The sequence below is a fragment of the Phymastichus coffea genome, unplaced genomic scaffold (assembly GCF_024137745.1).
Source record: "Phymastichus coffea isolate CEN01 unplaced genomic scaffold, Cenicafe_Pcof_1.1 PCOF00006, whole genome shotgun sequence".
NCBI classification, from domain to species: Eukaryota; Metazoa; Arthropoda; class Insecta; order Hymenoptera; family Eulophidae; genus Phymastichus; species Phymastichus coffea.
In genome coordinates this window covers 6090064-6107431 of record NW_026706817.1, presented here as the reverse complement: position 1 = coordinate 6107431, position 17368 = coordinate 6090064, and the positions used below count along the sequence as shown (strand labels likewise).

General features: G+C 42.5%; 1 protein-coding gene across 4 annotated transcripts in view; it reads left to right on the top strand.

The window, feature by feature from the left end:
- Nucleotides 1–537: 537 nt before the first annotated feature.
- Nucleotides 538–17368, top strand: part of LOC131668403 (protein white) — a 625545-nt gene continuing 608714 nt past the window's right edge. For 3 of the 4 annotated variants that reach the window (XR_009302267.1, XM_058942531.1, XM_058942521.1), the window contains exon 1: nt 538–765. Coding sequence is in view for 2 of the 4 variants with exons in the window: in XM_058942531.1 (XP_058798514.1) it covers nt 679–765 (87 nt within the window). In the remaining 2 variants the exon portion in view is untranslated. The remainder of the gene's footprint in view (nt 766–17368) is intronic. The other variant, XM_058942544.1, reaches the window with a different exon arrangement.

Below are 17368 nucleotides of genomic sequence, written 5' to 3'. Positions count from 1 at the left end.
TTAGTGGGCAAATTTATTGAAAGTTTTTTAACAACTCATGAATATGATTGCAATTCAAAGATCTTGAGACTTTCTTTTTTCATTGGCAAAATATAAATAAGTAATTTCACTTAAGATTTTACGATAAAGTGTTTCAAGCACATAAAAGACTAAAAACATTCAAAATTAATATAAATTAAGTAAAGTTTGATTGATTTTTTCCATTCCAATGTGCATATCATTTTTGATCAGATTAAACTAATGTACAAATTTATTTGAAATTATTATATAAGTTTCTGAATCAATCTACGTGAATTATAGAATAATCAAAAATTTTTTACAATTTTCAAAGTTATTTTAATCCTGTACAGTATTCATATTTCCACATTAAAACGCTGTAAAAAATTAAATGTTTAATTTTTTTGTATATCTTCTAATGTATTTTTTATCACTATGTGCCAATACTTTTTCAGCATCTTACGTAAGAAAACTCACTTCAAGAAGATTTAGAATGAATAGGTAAATTTATAAGTTCAGATATTTTATCATGAACAAATATAGCTTGATCTTGTATTACAAATAATAAAGTTATCATTGATTTCTTGAACAGATAGTCGTTTGTCTTATAATTTTTAACGTGTTATTTTGAGATGATGCACTAATAATTTACGTAAAAAATTGTATTAAAAAGAATCAGACATGCCAATGAAACAAGAAACAGAGCCATTAATGAAATATTCATCAATTCAAAAGTGGAATGACAAAGAATTATATCAAGCTATCAGCGTAAGTTTGAAATTATTAATTGTATATTCGTAGGAAAGAGTATGGTCTATAAAAATATAAAAATTTGAACATAATACCACTAAAATTTCAAAACATAATATATAGAGTTATATGAAAAAATTACAGAATTTTATTTTCTCATATTCTTACATGTTTGAATAAAAAATAAAATTGTATAAATCGAGTTATTACTAAAAAAAAGTAATATTTTCAGTTTGATAAGCAATAGCGTTATTCCACGAAGTGGTGGTGCATAACTAATATTTTTGGATTTTGTTTTTAATTAACAATTAGTTTAAATATTTATTACTGCTTCTCTCTGAGAATTTATTACAATCATAAAAGTATCTTCAGAAAAGTAGGCAAGTAATCGAAATTGATATTTTTCTAGCATACACCTATAATATGTTTAGATAGCGTCGTAATTTAAAAAAAAAATTATTTTCTATATAAAAAATTTTATTAAATTAAAACAAAACTTTATTCAATGAAAGTTACAATCTTTCTTAAAATTACAGGTAAAGCTCGGAAAATTATTTTCTAGTATAAAAAATCTGTATTGTGATGTATTTAGTCCGACCACCTGGGGAAGGGGGGGCTAGCATATATATGTTCATTTCGAAATCCTCTCGGTAATTTGATGTTATTTTACGTTTTTTGGGTCGCTGATTACGAATTTTCAGGTTATCAGACTTAAAAGTTGTTAATTAATTAGTTATTAACAATTTTATTGTAAAAAGAGCTATTTTTTTCAATTTTTCTACCTCTAATCATCATGAAAAATGTACTCTTTTTTTATAATAAAGTTATTATTATTATTCACATATCGAATAAACAGTACGTCAGAGTGTATGCATGCGCACTGTATATTGCTACCGTGATATGACTGCTTGAGACATTCGTGTACTGAGCACATTAGAAACATTCTTTTTGTATTTCTATAATATTAATTATTATTACATTAACATTTTTTGTTGATATCATACATTTTTTAACTCTTCTTCATACAATAGCCATAGAAAACGTACAACACTGTAATAAAATCCTACTGTTTTTCATTTACCTCTAAGCATTTTTCGATAAAACTTTGTTACATATAATTTATTATTGTAATAACGACGCATGTTCAAATGATTTTGACAAATACAATATATAATACAATGTATAATACAATATATTTACAAACGTTCCGTGTGATTTAGTCATTGAGAGTCTCGATAGGCGATTTAATAAGATTCACTCTGTTTCGGAGATACCTTTTACTGAAATAGTTGATACGGTAAAGTTTTTGTTTGATAATACTTTTTTCCAGTTTGATGGAATAATTTACAAACAGATTTTTGGTACACCGATGGGTTCTCCAATATCGCCGTTGTTTGCTGATTTAGTTATGGATGATTTGGAGACAGATTGTTTAAATGTTTTGCGAGAAAAATATAATTGTTTTTTATATTTTTTATTTTAGATATGTAGATGACACTATTTTATGTATAAAAAGGGATAATTTACAATTGGTTTTGGACATTTTTAATAATTATAATAATCATTTAAATTTCACACATGAAATCCAATGTAATAATAGTATAACTTTTTTAGACATTTCGTTAATAATCAAGAACAGTAAAATTGTTACTAATTAGTACCAAAAACCGACTTGTTCAGGCAGATTTTTGAATTTTTATTCTAACCATACAACTCAGCAAAAAAGAAACATTGTATATAATCTGATTGATAGATCTTTATTACTATCTGATGCAACCTTTCATGAAGATAATATAAAAATTGTTAAGAGCATTTTAAAAAATAATGATTACCCGGAAAAATTTGTTAAAACATGTATATTAGATCGCATTCGTAAACATAGATTTTGGAATAGTATTACTACTCAGGATGATAGAAAAAATACGAATATTAAATCGATGGTTTTAACGTTGCCTTTTCATAAAAAATTTTTTAACTTATGTAACCATAGTTTAAGAAAATTTAATATTCATTGTATACCATTAATTAATCATAAGCTGGACAATATAGTAAAACTGGGTAAAGATGTTACAGATAAGTGGAATGAGACAAATGTAGTATACAAATTTTGTTGTGATAGTTGCCCGTCTGTATATATTGGTCAAACTAAGAGAAGTTTAAAAAAACGCATAGAGGAGCATAGTAAGACACCTTTAGATAAATCTCTTCCTGTTCCTGTGCATTTGAAAAATTATCCTACACATTCGTTTGACTGGGACAACACAATAATTTTAGATAGAGAGTCTAATTATTGTAAGAGATTAATTTCGGAAATGATATATATTAATTTGTCTTATAACACTATAAATAGACAAGAAGACACTAGTTTACTGAGTAAACAATATAAAGGTTTATTTGATGTTTTAGCTGACTGATCTCACATTTATTTATAATATTTTTTTAAATTTTGTTTTGATGTACAATGATGCTTAATGTACCGTTTTCATGGCATAGGAGAGGGGATACATTTGATTGTGTGTCTACCTCTGATTTGTTTTGGTATAAAAGGTAACAGACACTGTTTTGATTTGCATTATTTCATAGTCGTTGTCCGATTTGAATTTTGAGTATTTGAACGAACGTTAAGTTATAGGATGAGTTTGACAGTGTATTTTTGACTTTATTGTGATATTTAATTTGATTGTGACTTGCGAATTGAGGTAAATGTTTTGTTAGCGTGATTTTTATTTGTTTTTGGTTTATATCTGTTATTGTAACCATTTTCTCGTTTTGTTTTTTAATAAAGATCTGATGAGGTTGGATATTTACCAACGAAACACACGTGTGTAACCTGAGATGATTGTTTGATTATTATTTTTTTTTCATAACGGGTTGGCTCTAAAATTGGATTGAAAAAAAAAAAAATTTTTGCTTAAAAAAATGGAGAGTGCTAAGAATAACATAATCAAAAAGATATATTTTCTGGTAGTAGTATAGTCTGCTCCAGTTAAATGGTATAAAACCGAAAGTACTGAACAAAGTTGAACCCTAGATTTTTTTGCTAATGTATGTATTGATACGATACGCTTTTTAGCAGCACCGCTAAGTCGTATCTAAATTCCTAATGTTAAATATTATTTTTAACCCCTTATAAAAAAGTGATGGATGCCATATTGAAACATTTTATTTGTGATCTGATTGGTCTGAGATATAGTCACGTGATATACGGCGACAAATCAGCGTGTAGATGTGATTTCAAGTTGAGATTATAGTAATAAAAAATCAATTTAATAATATTTGTCATCTTTTATGATGCTGATCATTTTGAAGAAAATTAATGTAAAAAAAGTATTATTATTTTTACACTTATTTTATGAAACTAACAGCGAATAAATCATTTCCTACAAATGATATAGGTTGAAATTGTTCTAAATACGTACTCATACTAAGTAATTACTCGTTGCATATTACTCGTACTAAGCATTAATCTAGTTTTTGAATTTGTAATATTAAAATAAAGGTTGTAATGTCGCAATCTTTATGCAAAAAGTAGGATCAAAGTTTGATAATAATTTATCCCATTGAGAAAAACCTAGTAAAAAATTATATTTATTATAGTTTTCGATATGATAAGTCAGCAATTTGAAAATGTGTTTTATCAGTAATACACCAGTAATACAACAGTGATTTGTGTTTTGTAATAAAATTGAAAAATCTACCTTTGTAAAAAGTAATTTATGTTAAATATGTTAGTTAATAGAACAATAAGAAATGAAGAAAAAAAAATAAGAGCACGCAAACTGAATTTAATTTTACATATTTTTATTTTCCTGTATGAAAAGGTGATGCTGAGTAAAGTAATTTTATTCGTGATCTAATTGACTGAATGTAGTCAAGTATTCATAGAAATAAGTATAATAATTTGTAGAAATTGAAATTTTAATGACCACACTCTCTCAATGGCCTAACCTTAAAAAAATATGATAAAGTACTCTCAACGTACTCCAATTACATTTATTTATTGAACATATAAATGTATTGAATATCTTTATAGTAAAGTTTAGCTGCGGATAAATATGAACAACATTGGAAAGAATTGTAAATTGATGTTTCATATGAAATTTTATGAATTGATTCCAACATCGTTAATTTAGTTTAAATTAATAATAATTTTAAATTTTGCGACGGGGGAGAGGGAGGGGAAAAATAACAGACGGTATTTCTCCGGTCTCGCACTGTCGCCAGCGGCGCGCAGTCAGCCGAGACAACGTGTGCAGCTTTATTTTATTAAGTTGGGCGCCAGCTACCGTGCTCTCGCGTTAGGAGAGCGTGGTAGCGCTGCAACGTTGGCTGGTTCTCGGCTCGGTGGTCCTGCTGGTCGCTGTGAGGTCGGGTGGTTCCCCGTTGCCTCCCTCCTCGTAGCCGTCGGTGTTCTTGCGCGCGTGGCCGGCTATCACCTGTAAGGAATGAAGCGGGGGCGCGAAGTCCTAGGCGACGATTCGGTCGAGTCTAAACGTATCGAGCGAAGGGGAAAGAAGGGGGGGGGGGGGCAACGGGTGGTTTCCAGGGCCACCCACGGCTGCGGCTCGTTCGGCTAGCTAGAAAATTCGGGGCATGGCGGCTCTTAACCCAGAAGCGGGTACATCGAGGGGGGGCGTCTCAGGGGCGCCCCGGTTGACGGCTAGTGGTTCAGGGGGAATAGCTCCTTCCTTGGACTGGTGGCGTAGTGGCTGCGACAGTGGCTATCGGCTAGGCGGTGATCAGGGCAGTCGCGTACGCGCTTACCAATCTCGAACCGATCGCGAATGCTACGGGGGATGGGGCGATCAAGTGGGTATAGTCAATAATAAGGCAGGCTTAAGGGTAACTCAAGTTTATTAAACGGAAGAATTTCCCAGGTCAGCCCAGCGGTCTACCCGTTGCTATGGTCAGCCTGATTTAGGTTATCGGGGACGCGAGTGGCGTACTACGGCGCAAAGTCGGCTTAGACGAACAATAACTCGGTTGAATGTTTCGAACTTCGGCTATGATTCGAATACGTAACGTCGGTTTATCTATTCGGCGAAAATTCCAGCTCGTTCAAGCAATTGCGCTCAGGAATTCGGTCGGTCACGCGAAGGTTGACTACTGTTCACGGTGTTGACGATACTTGTAGCGATGATCGCGAATAATATAAAAGCGAATGTATCCGAATCCTACCGGTCGAATGAAGGTCTAACGCGACTGGTGCGATGTTTAGATCGACTCAGAAGGAATTCAAAGACGCGCACTAAGGAAACTCGCTCCACAGATGATAGCAACACGGCGACTCGAAACTATTCCCGAAAGGCCGGTGGTGAAAACATATACAGCAACGGCAACGGGTGCGCGAAGGTCATGCGGGATTCCGCGCGCGAACATTCGGCGGTCATGCGACTATTTCAGGTGCGGGACAAAGAAACGACGTAATAAGAAACTTGGGGATAACGGCAAACGTTTTCGGTCAAGGCGTAATGCGCGCGAAGGTCATGCGGCACTCCCGAAAACGCGAGCGTTCGGTAATCATGCGACGACTTCAAATTGCGGACAATGCTCGTACATCGGTTCGACAAAGGATTTTCGGTTGTTAGCAATAAGCGGTCGAATACTACTGTCGGACGCGCGAAGGTCGTACGGCACTCCCGAAACGCGGCGGTTGACAATGCGCGGCAAACTCGCGATTATCGGTCATGCACAGAAAATCGATAGTAAGGGAAGGGTACTTACTCTTGTGGTTATCGTTACTCCGTTATCGTTGTTCTATTATTTTATTGCTATTCGTTATCGTTATTTCTGTTGTATTTTCGTTATCGTTATCCTATTATTTTATTGCTATTCGTTATCGTTATTTCTGTTATATTTTCGTTATCGTTATCCTATTATTTTATTGCTATTCGTTATCGTTATTTCTGTTATTTTTTCGTTATCGTTATCCTATTATTTTTCTGTTATCGTTCCTCTGTTGTTTTCACTATTTCCTTTATGCCTACTTCTATCACTAGTTTCTTCTACTATTTCCACTTTCACTATCTCTTTATGCCTACCTCTATCACTATCTCTTTTTATGCCTACTTCTATCACTAGCTTCTTCTACTATTTTCACTTTCACTGTCTCTTTATGCCTACTTCTTTCACTAGGTGCCGCGCAACGGCGAGGCTCGGCGGACTGATTTCCGTCGAGGCTTAACGGTCACTGGCGCGCCGTTTTTCGGCGACGCGCCGCTTCTCCTAGCTTACTTCCCCTTCGTTGTTGCCGATTGGCTAGCTTGTTGCTAAGCCAGGTCTCAGCGCCGTCTATATTAATGTTTTTTACCCGCGCAATTTATTTATTGGTCGGTCCTTCGCGCCTAATTTGCCTACTGGTCGCGAAGATAGCGTCGGTTTTCCCTCATTATTTCGACCACCCCTAAGCTGATAACGATTGGTCGGTCAACTAGCGTCGCTTGTCTATCCTCTTCTATCTACCGCTCGTTGGTCTTACCGATTCCCCTCGCTCGCTTCCGATCGGTCTAGCATTGATCCAGAATCGAGTCGAGACTGGGCATCGGGTACGCATCGATCTTTGTCACTTTATTCACCGGACGGAAGTCCAGACAAAATCGATACGTCCCGTCTGCCTTTTCCACCACGACCGGTGCGCTACTCCACTGACTATCTGACGGCCGGATTACCCCTGCATGCCACATTCTTGTCGTCTCCTCCTGGGTAAACTTTAAGATCGGCGGCGACATCCGGCGTATAGGCGTTTTGATCGGTCTCGCATCCCCCACATCTATTACGTGTTTAATCAAATTCGTCACAGCCGGAGCAATTCCGGGTTCCGGTACGATGCGGTGCACCAACGCCAACACCCGCTCACGTTGCGCGCTCACGTAACTCACGAGTCCCGCACACTCAGCGAATACGTGCGCCGTCCCGTCCTCATTATTCGCGAAAGGAATCCATTCTCGCGAGCCCCTCGGTCGCCATTCCCGTCTCTCGATGCTGATATCCTGCATCCACGCGTTCCAAAAATCCGCGCCTAAGATTAGGTCGTGCGGGCACTGCGCCACGGCACACGCGATCAGCGTCCCGCTCTTTCCCCCTATCTCGAGGTACAATTTCAGATCGCCCAACGGGTCCGGTTCCTCACCCGACACTCCTCTGACAAATATCGTTGGCGGCCTTAACCGTGACCTAAACCTATTTGCCAATCCTGGGCCCACCACCGTAACCTGCGCACCTGAATCCAACAACGCGAGATAATTTTTCCCATTTATCTTGATAGCTAGAAAAAATCTATTCTCTACTACGGCCACCTGGGCCACGTCATCATCCTCACGCGGGCTCGCCAACCGATCATCCGAGCCGGGCTCGGCTCTTCCCTCCGCTACCACGGAAGGCGTCTCCGCCACCCTCGCACGGCTCGCCGGATCCTCGCCCACCGATCCCTGTCGCATCACTCCACTGTACCGCTCACCGGTGTCCGAGAGCCTTGGCGAGGCTCGCGGTGGTTCCATTTCTCCGCGCCCCCCTCGCGCTCCATCGGACCTCCCTCTCCTACCTGAGGCGCACCCGAGGGCCCCAGGGAGCGTCGCGGCGACTCGTCGGCCACGCGCTCAACCCGCGCTCGATCGGATCGCTCACTCGTTTTTGGCGCATCCGAGAGCAGCGGGGAGCGTCGTGGTGACTCCTCAGCCACGGGCTCAACCTGCGCTCGATCGGATCGCTCACTCGTTTTTGGCGCATCCGAGAGCAGCGGGGAGCGTCGTGGTGATTCTTCAGCCACGCGCTCATCCCGCGCTCGATCGGATCGCTCACTCATTTTTGGCGCATCTGAGAGCAGCGGGGAGCGTCGTGGTGACTCTTCAGCCACGCGCTCATCCTGCGCTCGATCGGATCGCTCTTTCACTACTCCGAACTTCCCTTCCCCGACAGTGCAATCTTCCTTTCTTTCGCTTCCTATCGCTTTTCCGAACTGGACATCCTCGAGATCCGACACGTTCAACCGCTCATAACGGCGCGACAGACTATCCCAAAATTCCTCTAACCTACTCTTAGCCATTTCCGGATATGCGCCTCCAGCTCCGCGCGCCGTTCCCTCAATCGCGCCATTCTTATTCTGGTCAGGCGCCTCGGCCGCGAACAACAACGCAGCCTCCCCGGGCCCGACCTTCTCACTCCCATTGATTTTCCCGTTACCGGTTCTCGTTGCGCGAGCCACCCTGTTCCGGTGCAACTCAAGCGACAACCACGCTCGCCCGAGCAGACTCAAGCAGGGGTCGACGAGCGAGTTTCGGCCCCCGCCTGCGAGTTTCCCTGTTGCGCCAGACCAGCCGCACACGTGGGGCAGTTCTGGAAGACCGCCCCCGCGGTTCCGCAAACCTGGCAACTAACCACGGCCCCCGGACACGCATTAGCAACCTGCCTACGCCGATAACAGGTGGGGGGCGGCCTACCTCCCTCGCGATTAACGCGATTCGGACACTGCGAGCTCCTATGTCCCTTGCCTCCACACGTAAAACAATTACCTCCGAACGCGCGCGAACTCACGCCAGCGCCATCACCGCCCCGCTGCGCGCCCCTCTGTTGGGGAACTAAACTTGGCGGAACCGGGGTCTGTGTCCGCGCCGCACCTGGATCCGCCGGAACGGCCGAGGTTGCGGAATTATTCGCACTGATTCCCCCGCCGGCTCCGGAACCCGAGGTCGGCCCCCCGCCCCCGCCGGGCTGCGCGGCAGCCGTGAGTACCTCGCTCTTGGACGCGTCGCCACTCTTTCCTTTTGACCGCCTCTTAGAACGTCGCGCACCCGATCCGTCCTCCGGTGTCACCTCGGCGCCCTTTTCCGCCTCTAACACAGCGGTCCTTGCTACCTTTCTCGCTGGTCCCGCCGAGCTCCGATACGCCGCGTCCTGAACCAGCATGCTGTCGGCCGCCGGAGGTGGCCGCCACCTCTTCTCCCTCGTCCGCTGACGCTCAAATTCGCAGCCTACCCTCTTCAGTTCCTTGAGCGTAGCAAACGACTTCCCGTACAAATACCTCGCGAAGGTGGGATGCAAACCTTCTTTGCAAATCGCCACCTGCCTTCTCTCCGAAGGAGGCCTATCAAAACGGCGAACGATACATTGGAAGGCGGTTAGGTAGTCACCCAGCGTCTCTCCCTCTGCCTGCGTCCTTAACCGTAACTCCTGATATAAATCCTCCCGCTTATAATGCCTTCCGAATTCCTCCTTTAAATCGGTAAGAAACTCCCCGAGGGTTCACCAAGTATTTTCATTGTTACGGTACCAGAGCGCCGCCTTCCCCGTTAATATTATGCCTACCACCCGGAGTACTTCCTCATTTCTCAACCTATAAAAATCCTGGCATTTCCTAATATCACTTACAAAACCGTCTACGTCCGCTCCCCCGTCACCCGAAAACTTCAGCGACCAACAGCGAAAGGCCTGCACCGCGTCCACCGGCTTATAACGTCGGGGCTGACGCAGACCTGAGCGCCTGCAAGTACTCCGGCGCCTCGGTCTGCGACTGACCAACCCCGCCTCGTCTGGCCTGTCCTCATCCGAACTCGGGGACTCGCTCCAACTATCTTCCCATTCGCTCGCCGATGGGCACTTTGGCCTATACTTCTTCCTAAATTCCCCTGGGTCGGCAAACCGTGGCCTGGCCCGCGGCGACGTTCCCTCGGTTTTCACAGCGTAATTCTCTCGCGCGCCGCCCTTCAACAGTTTCCTAACTAAATCTTCCCAATTCTTCATGGCTTCTCCAACCTCGCGCGGCAGTGCCGGGGTGCTCGTTCTCCGGTCGAACGACCCCAATACTCTCTCCTCGGTGGCGTCGCTCTCTACTTCGGAGAAAAATTCGTCTTCAGAAATCGGCTCTCGCAAGCTACTTTCCCTCCGCCGGCGCGACGCAGAGCGAGATCGTCGCTCCTCTCGCACCCGTCTACGTGGCGTCCGAGTCGTCGTCATGTCCTCGGCGCGCGGCGCATCCCGCCTACCCGCCTGCATCTCCAACGCGGCCTCTTCTACGCAATATAAATTATTCGCGCTTTCCGATAATGCTGCACGTACTTCCCTCCGCATAACCAAGCCAGGCAGGTTTACGACGATGTTCCACGCCTGTCCGAAAACGTTCGGCCCTCCCGCGGCACTCTGGAACGCCACCTCTCCGTGAGACGCCAACTCTCTCCTCGCATCGGCGAGCGCCGTCGCCCCAGCATGTGATGCAACTCGGGCGTTATCCTGCCCGTCTTCGCTCCCATGCTCTTGCCCGTTTCTCTGCGCTGCTACCGGCGGCGGCCGCTCGTCCGAGGATGCCAAGCTTTCCTGCCTGCGAATTAACGCAGGCTCGATCTGGCCCTCCAGGCGTCCGCGGCTCACCTCGCCTCTATCAGGCTGCAGGTCCATGTTGACCTCACGCGATTCCTCCCGCAGAATAGCCTCTGGCGGGCCCGGCATAACGCCCGACTCAAAGTCACCCGGACTCAGGGGCGGATTAAGCTCCGGCCGTTCACGCGAGATCATGTAGCGCAGCATGCGCTCCTGAAGTTCCCCGAAGCTACCCGTCACGCTAAGGCCATAGCTCTTAAGGAGACTCAGCAACTCCGCGGGCGGCGTTTCATTGATTCGCCGCTTAAGAGCCCGCACCGACCTATCCTTTAATATTTCGTGCATAATCGTGCCTGCCGTCCCGCTTGGCGGCATCCTGATAAGCCCCCTGCTTCTCACACCGCCCGAACGCTCGATCTACTATCACGCTCGCGGTGTGGGCACAACCGCCGACCGCGTCGCGCAACCGTCCAATTATAAAACGAAATTAAACAAACTAAAAAAAAACACTAACGACCAACACTAACTTGCCCTAAATTATTGTCCGGCCAATTCTCATCAACGGCGGATGCGACTTCTACGCATTCGCTTTCTTTCGTTCGTCCATTACTCAATCAATAATATAAAATAAGCTTTCAGGCAGTGCGAATTATACGCACTGCTCTGCGTCCTTAATTTCAATATAAAACTCAAAATTAAAACACAATTACTAACTACTCTCTCACTCGTCGCGGCTCCCAGGCAAGGGCGCACCTTTATAATCCGCTGATCAAAACAGATTAGTACCCAATGGCCATATCGTTTAAGTATCTTACTACGCTAACAACACCCGCTTCTTAAATGGACTCGTCTATCCGTCCTTTTACTGGCCGTATACCATGGGTATGATGAATAGTGGCCTTCGACACGTTAGGTCGATGACTCACTCGCCCGTGCCTGAGTACAGCGACGGCAACACAACTATGCTACAATTTCGGCCTCGTATCTCTGTCGATCGGCGCTCTCTGTGAACCCGAGATGAGGAATGTAAACAAACACCGCTCGAGCCGCGACTCAACGCAGCTCGGCCGATCGTTCGATCACCTCCCCTCTCGGCGTCAACCGACCTTTTCAAATTCTTTTGTCTACGCGAATTACTTTTCTATCTTAGAATTTCGCGTCCTGTCTCTCTTTCTCGCGATCATCTCAATCCCGATTTCCGCGATTTCCCCACAAGGGATGCCATGTAACACGTACGTTAATAATTTAAGCCCGAACAACGTTGCGTCACAAATTATTTAAGGGGAAAGACTCGGAAGGCGCATTCGCTTCGTCGCGAAAATTTAACGAGGGCTATGTCGTCCGGTAATATAGATAATCGCAATTTAATCAATTACAAGAGAGACAGGTTCGAACAGAATAAACTCATCAATTCGAATATTTTACTCTTTATTGCAACAATACTATACATTCGGCTTTTGACGTGTGCGTCGGCAGCGTCCGGGCTAAGTTCGTTCCGTGCGAATTAACGCACAGGAAACAGAACGTCACCTTACAATTTGTCCCGCGAATTCCGCGAGGGCGATGCGAATTCACGCATCTAACCACTCGTCCGCGTCCGGCCTATGATGCTCGGAGAGAGAGAAATCGAGGCGCGCACCGATAAACCAAAAAGGGTACCTGACCTTGAGAAGGAGCGCTGCTGCGGAAGTCCACGTCCTCTGAGTAAGCGATGTAGTTCTCGAAAGGCAGGATTCTCGATGCAGCCGGTCTTCCTTCTTGCTGATGGTCGCTATATGGTACTCAACCGCACAAACACTCGTTATGGTCACGAAGCTTGACTAGCTGGCAATTAATTGCCGGTCAAAACTCTACTGCCCGCGATCTCGCGCCTTCCGCGCTTTCTTACGCGCCCCTCCCTATAGGTACTCAAAACGGCCGAGCGCCGCCGGCTACGCACACATGTGCGGCTCATGCCGGCGACACTATTTCTCTCTCTCCTCCTCTGCTCCCCGCTCACGCCTATCCCTCTAACGCCAGGCATCTCCACCGATCAGGAATCAGACCTGTAACAAAGCCACATCGTGCGTCGATACTCGGTTTTACTCAACCAAGACCGATGTGGTAGCGGCTCAGGGGAAGGCACGCGGAAGAGAGAGAGAGAGGCGAACAGGGCGATCGAATCCAACGATCGATTCGCCCGTCACAAATGAAACGTCGAGTTATGTTATTTATTAGTGTATATTATATTATTTGTTGGGTTTCTTCTCTTTCTTTAATGCGTATGTGATGTGATTGTTAGTAACGGTGTTGGTTACCCTCCATGGATCAGGTGTAGTATGACGGTTGTGAGCAGAGTGTTGTTTGCTAGACTTTTTGTTTTATTTTATTCTTTTGATTATTTGCGTGTTCGTGTGCATGTAAGGGTTGAATGTGGACCAAAGTACGCGTGGCTTCGACGTGTGCTAGCAAGATGGGACATCTTTTCGTTCCTTCTTGTTATTTCATTTCCATATGCGAACGTTCGCTTTGAGCACTCACGGAGAGGAGCAAGATGATCATCAGTTGATCGTCAGGGAGAGATTGCTTGGAGGGAGAGAGAGGCTGTGACAGGGCTCTGGCCGAAATGGCCGGCTCTGTTAGGCTCGCTCTCTCTCTCTCTGTCACAGCTCGCTCCTTCGCTGTGGCCCTGGCGAGCGTGGTGGAAATCAAGAACCAATACCGATGCTCGCACCGCTTTATTTCAGGGCCAATACTTATGTCGAGCATCATCATTGGGAGCCAATTAGGAGCGACAAGAAGGAGAGAGAGAAATAGATGCGTCGCACGTAACGAGTAAGCAAGTGCGAGTCACCCGCGGTGATCCGCTCACGAGATCGAACCCGCCGGCGTTGTTCGAGCAGGTACGCGCGCTGTTGTGGAGAGAGTTCGACCCGAGATTTTGAGAGTAAAAAATCGACCGTGATGGCCGAGAGCATGCGCACCATAAGATTCCAAATAGTCTAGCAAGGAGACAAAGGATCGAGACGACGCTTAGCAGATACGGCCAGGAGAGGATTTTCAGTGACGCCCAAGGCCTTAAGGACTTCATCTAAGCCTGTCGTCAACCTACCTGCAATGCCAGCAGCAATTCCTGCCAACAGCCTTCTTCAGGTCAGATCGTCTTTCTCTCTCTCTCTCTCTCTCTCTCTCTCTCTCTCTGTCTCTTTTTATTCGCGAGTGCGCGACGCGTTGGCGAGGTGCTTGCGATCATCAGTGAGCACAGCGAAAACGGCGAGAACGCCGAGACACACCTCTGAGTTCCTCTTAATTTATTGTACCGTGCCCTCGTGCATTTTTTCACACGAGCGAAGGCACGCGACCGCAGAGGACGACGCGTAAATCCGCGTCGCCTCTCTTTATAATTATTAAACTTATTGAGTAATAAATATGGTTAAAGGTTATTGAGAGTGATTATTGTGTGCGCCCGTCATTCCCTTCCCTCGATTTAACACCCAACACGCCAATTTCGTGACGAGGCCCATCGTCACCGTTGCAATGGAGCGAAAGAGCCTCGCGTACCTTCCCCTTTAAAATAATTAGTGACACGGTGCTCGGGCACGGGCCTATTGCCTGGCTCATGGGAATTATCAACACGACAATTCTCCAAACGCGTTAATCCATAGTGTCACATATATAATAATTCAGTGTATTATTATTGGAAAAATTTTTACTAAGAAATATTTAGCAGTTCCATTTATTCCACTGAAGATTCTCTACGAGTTGCTAATCAGCATACTGGTTGTGGTACGTATTTTTTCTTATCTCTTTTTTATTTATTTCGTTGAGTTAAAATCATTTCCATTTTTTTTCAGATGCTCTAGATAATTCCACCGGAAACTGCTCAACGGATTTATATTTTAATAATAATTGGCACCATTCACCAGGTACATTAGTTTTATATTTGAAATATATTTTCATTATTAATAATAATTTATTTTGTTTCTTTTAGTGGCAGCAGGAATTAATTAATTTTCGAAGAAAGGCTCAAAAATTGCTGAAAATATTAAAGAACGTATATCCGATGCTGTGTGCTCCAGGATGGATCTAGAGCGCCGCGCAAGAATAATGTGCGAGTCTCTCGTAAAAATATAATAAAAAAATTTGTAAAAATTTTTTGTGGGGTTAAATCATAGTAAACAACACTTATATTCAAATTTTCAAATATATTAATTTAGAAATAATTTAGTTAAAAAATAACTTTTTTCACAATATTATTACTGTTTATTTTTTTATACAATAAATTTTTGTCCTAGTAGAAGCTTAAACTAATTTCTTGACGTCACCGATGATTGGATTATAATGTATAATTCAATGAGTAATAATGCAAACAATAGGTGTTATCAGAAAAATCTTTTCTCGTTTCAAACTCGAGGCGTACGTCTAAAGGCGCATTTTTGATAGATTAGTTTTGTTTCGAACAATCTATCAGGATTAACGGTAATTTCTCGATGAAATCTTTTTTTATTAAGCAACAGTTTATTTTCTTTTTCGCAATATGAGCTTTAACAATTAGACTGCATATTGTAAAGTACTGTATACTGATTTTATTCAATATTTAGATTAAGATTTTCATATGGATAGGATTGTGAATTGAGAAATAGTTTTACATTATTAATGTTACAGTAGTCTGTTTACATTAGTATCCGATTCATTTTTTTTTCAGTTTAAAAGGCTAAAATAACGAAGCAAGGTTTTTCCATTTGATTTGATGTCTTTACATTCCAAACATGATTTGATGTGCAAGGTAATTTCTGATTCTCGTATAATTCCCAAGTGCGATAACTTATAACGATTGCTCTATCACGACCAATTAGATTAAGCAGTTTGATTTATTCTCTATCGGCTACTATAACGATTTTATTCAAAGTAATATTAATTTTTTCATAAGTATTTAATCCTTGTGAATTGGTAGGTGTAGTTATTACAGCTCTCAAATAATTTCTTGGTATTATAATGATAAGTTCATATTTGACATTTCCTACGATTTTTCGATAATATTCAGCATATCTTAACGGAATACTGAGAGAAATAGTAACGTCAAAATAACCTGAATCATTAGTAAGCGCCATTTCTTTGTCACTAGTCTAGTTAGTATTTTCGGCAAATAAACTTTGACTTGGATTGAGTGATAACCAGTTCTTCATGAAACTCGTTAAGCCAACATATTTAGCTTTATCTATTTCAATAGTATTTATCTCATACCATATATTTTCAAACAAATGACAGATAGCGTTATTAACTATTTTAGTTTTCTCCGCTGCGTCACCATTTTTCTTAGTTAATCGAACATATATACGAATCATATTGCGAGATGGAAGTAAGGATATATTTTGATGTTGAATTCAGATACATACTTTATTATTATTATAATGTGATAAAGAATAAGATTGATGCGTATGAACTTCATAATGGCTCATCGAAAACAATACCTGAATAAATGTTTAGAATTTCGTCTATTTTGCTGTAAGCAACATACTAATATACAAGATACTTTCCACCACGAGGATGATTTTCGATAACTTTTACTTGTAGGAATTGAATGTTGCGAGATGTGAGCGTTGAGATAGCTCGTTCTTGACTGATCACTGTCTGATATTTCGATCTATTAATATACCTTCATCCAATCTCAACATTCTTGTTGTCATATACAATACCCATTATGATAATATAGCTTTTATATGCAATCCTACAGTTATAATTTCTCCACGAAAATTTACTAGATTCCCGTCTCGATCAACAATACGTATTTGTAAATAATTAATGATTCTCACGGGAACTGGAAGGTAAATGACGTGTGAAGGAACTTCTATAATCTTATATCCAGGTGGTACGGCTGGAAAACATTCATATATAGTGTGCACTTTACGATCGTGTACATAAGCACCCGTAGTAATATTACACTCTACACGTAAAGCGTTCACTTTTAGTATACGAGGTGTGTTCAAAATGTAAGGTGACTTTGTATTTTTAAGAAAAAATATTTATTTATTTATCAATATTTATGTTGTCCCCTTCAAAGTAATTCCCCTCAGATACAATACACTTATGCCAACGGTTTTTCCAATCCTCAAAGCACTTCTCATAAGCACTTTTCGGTATAGCCTTGAGCTCTTCCAGCGATGCAGTCTTTATCTCTTCAATCGTTGCAAATCTACGTCTTTTCATAGGTCTCTTTAGTTTTGGGAACAAGAAAAAGTCACATGGGGCCAAATCCGGTGAATGTGGTGGCTGAGGCATGATTGTGGTGTTGTTTTTGGCCAAAAAATCTCTCACAAGCAAAGATGAGTGAGCA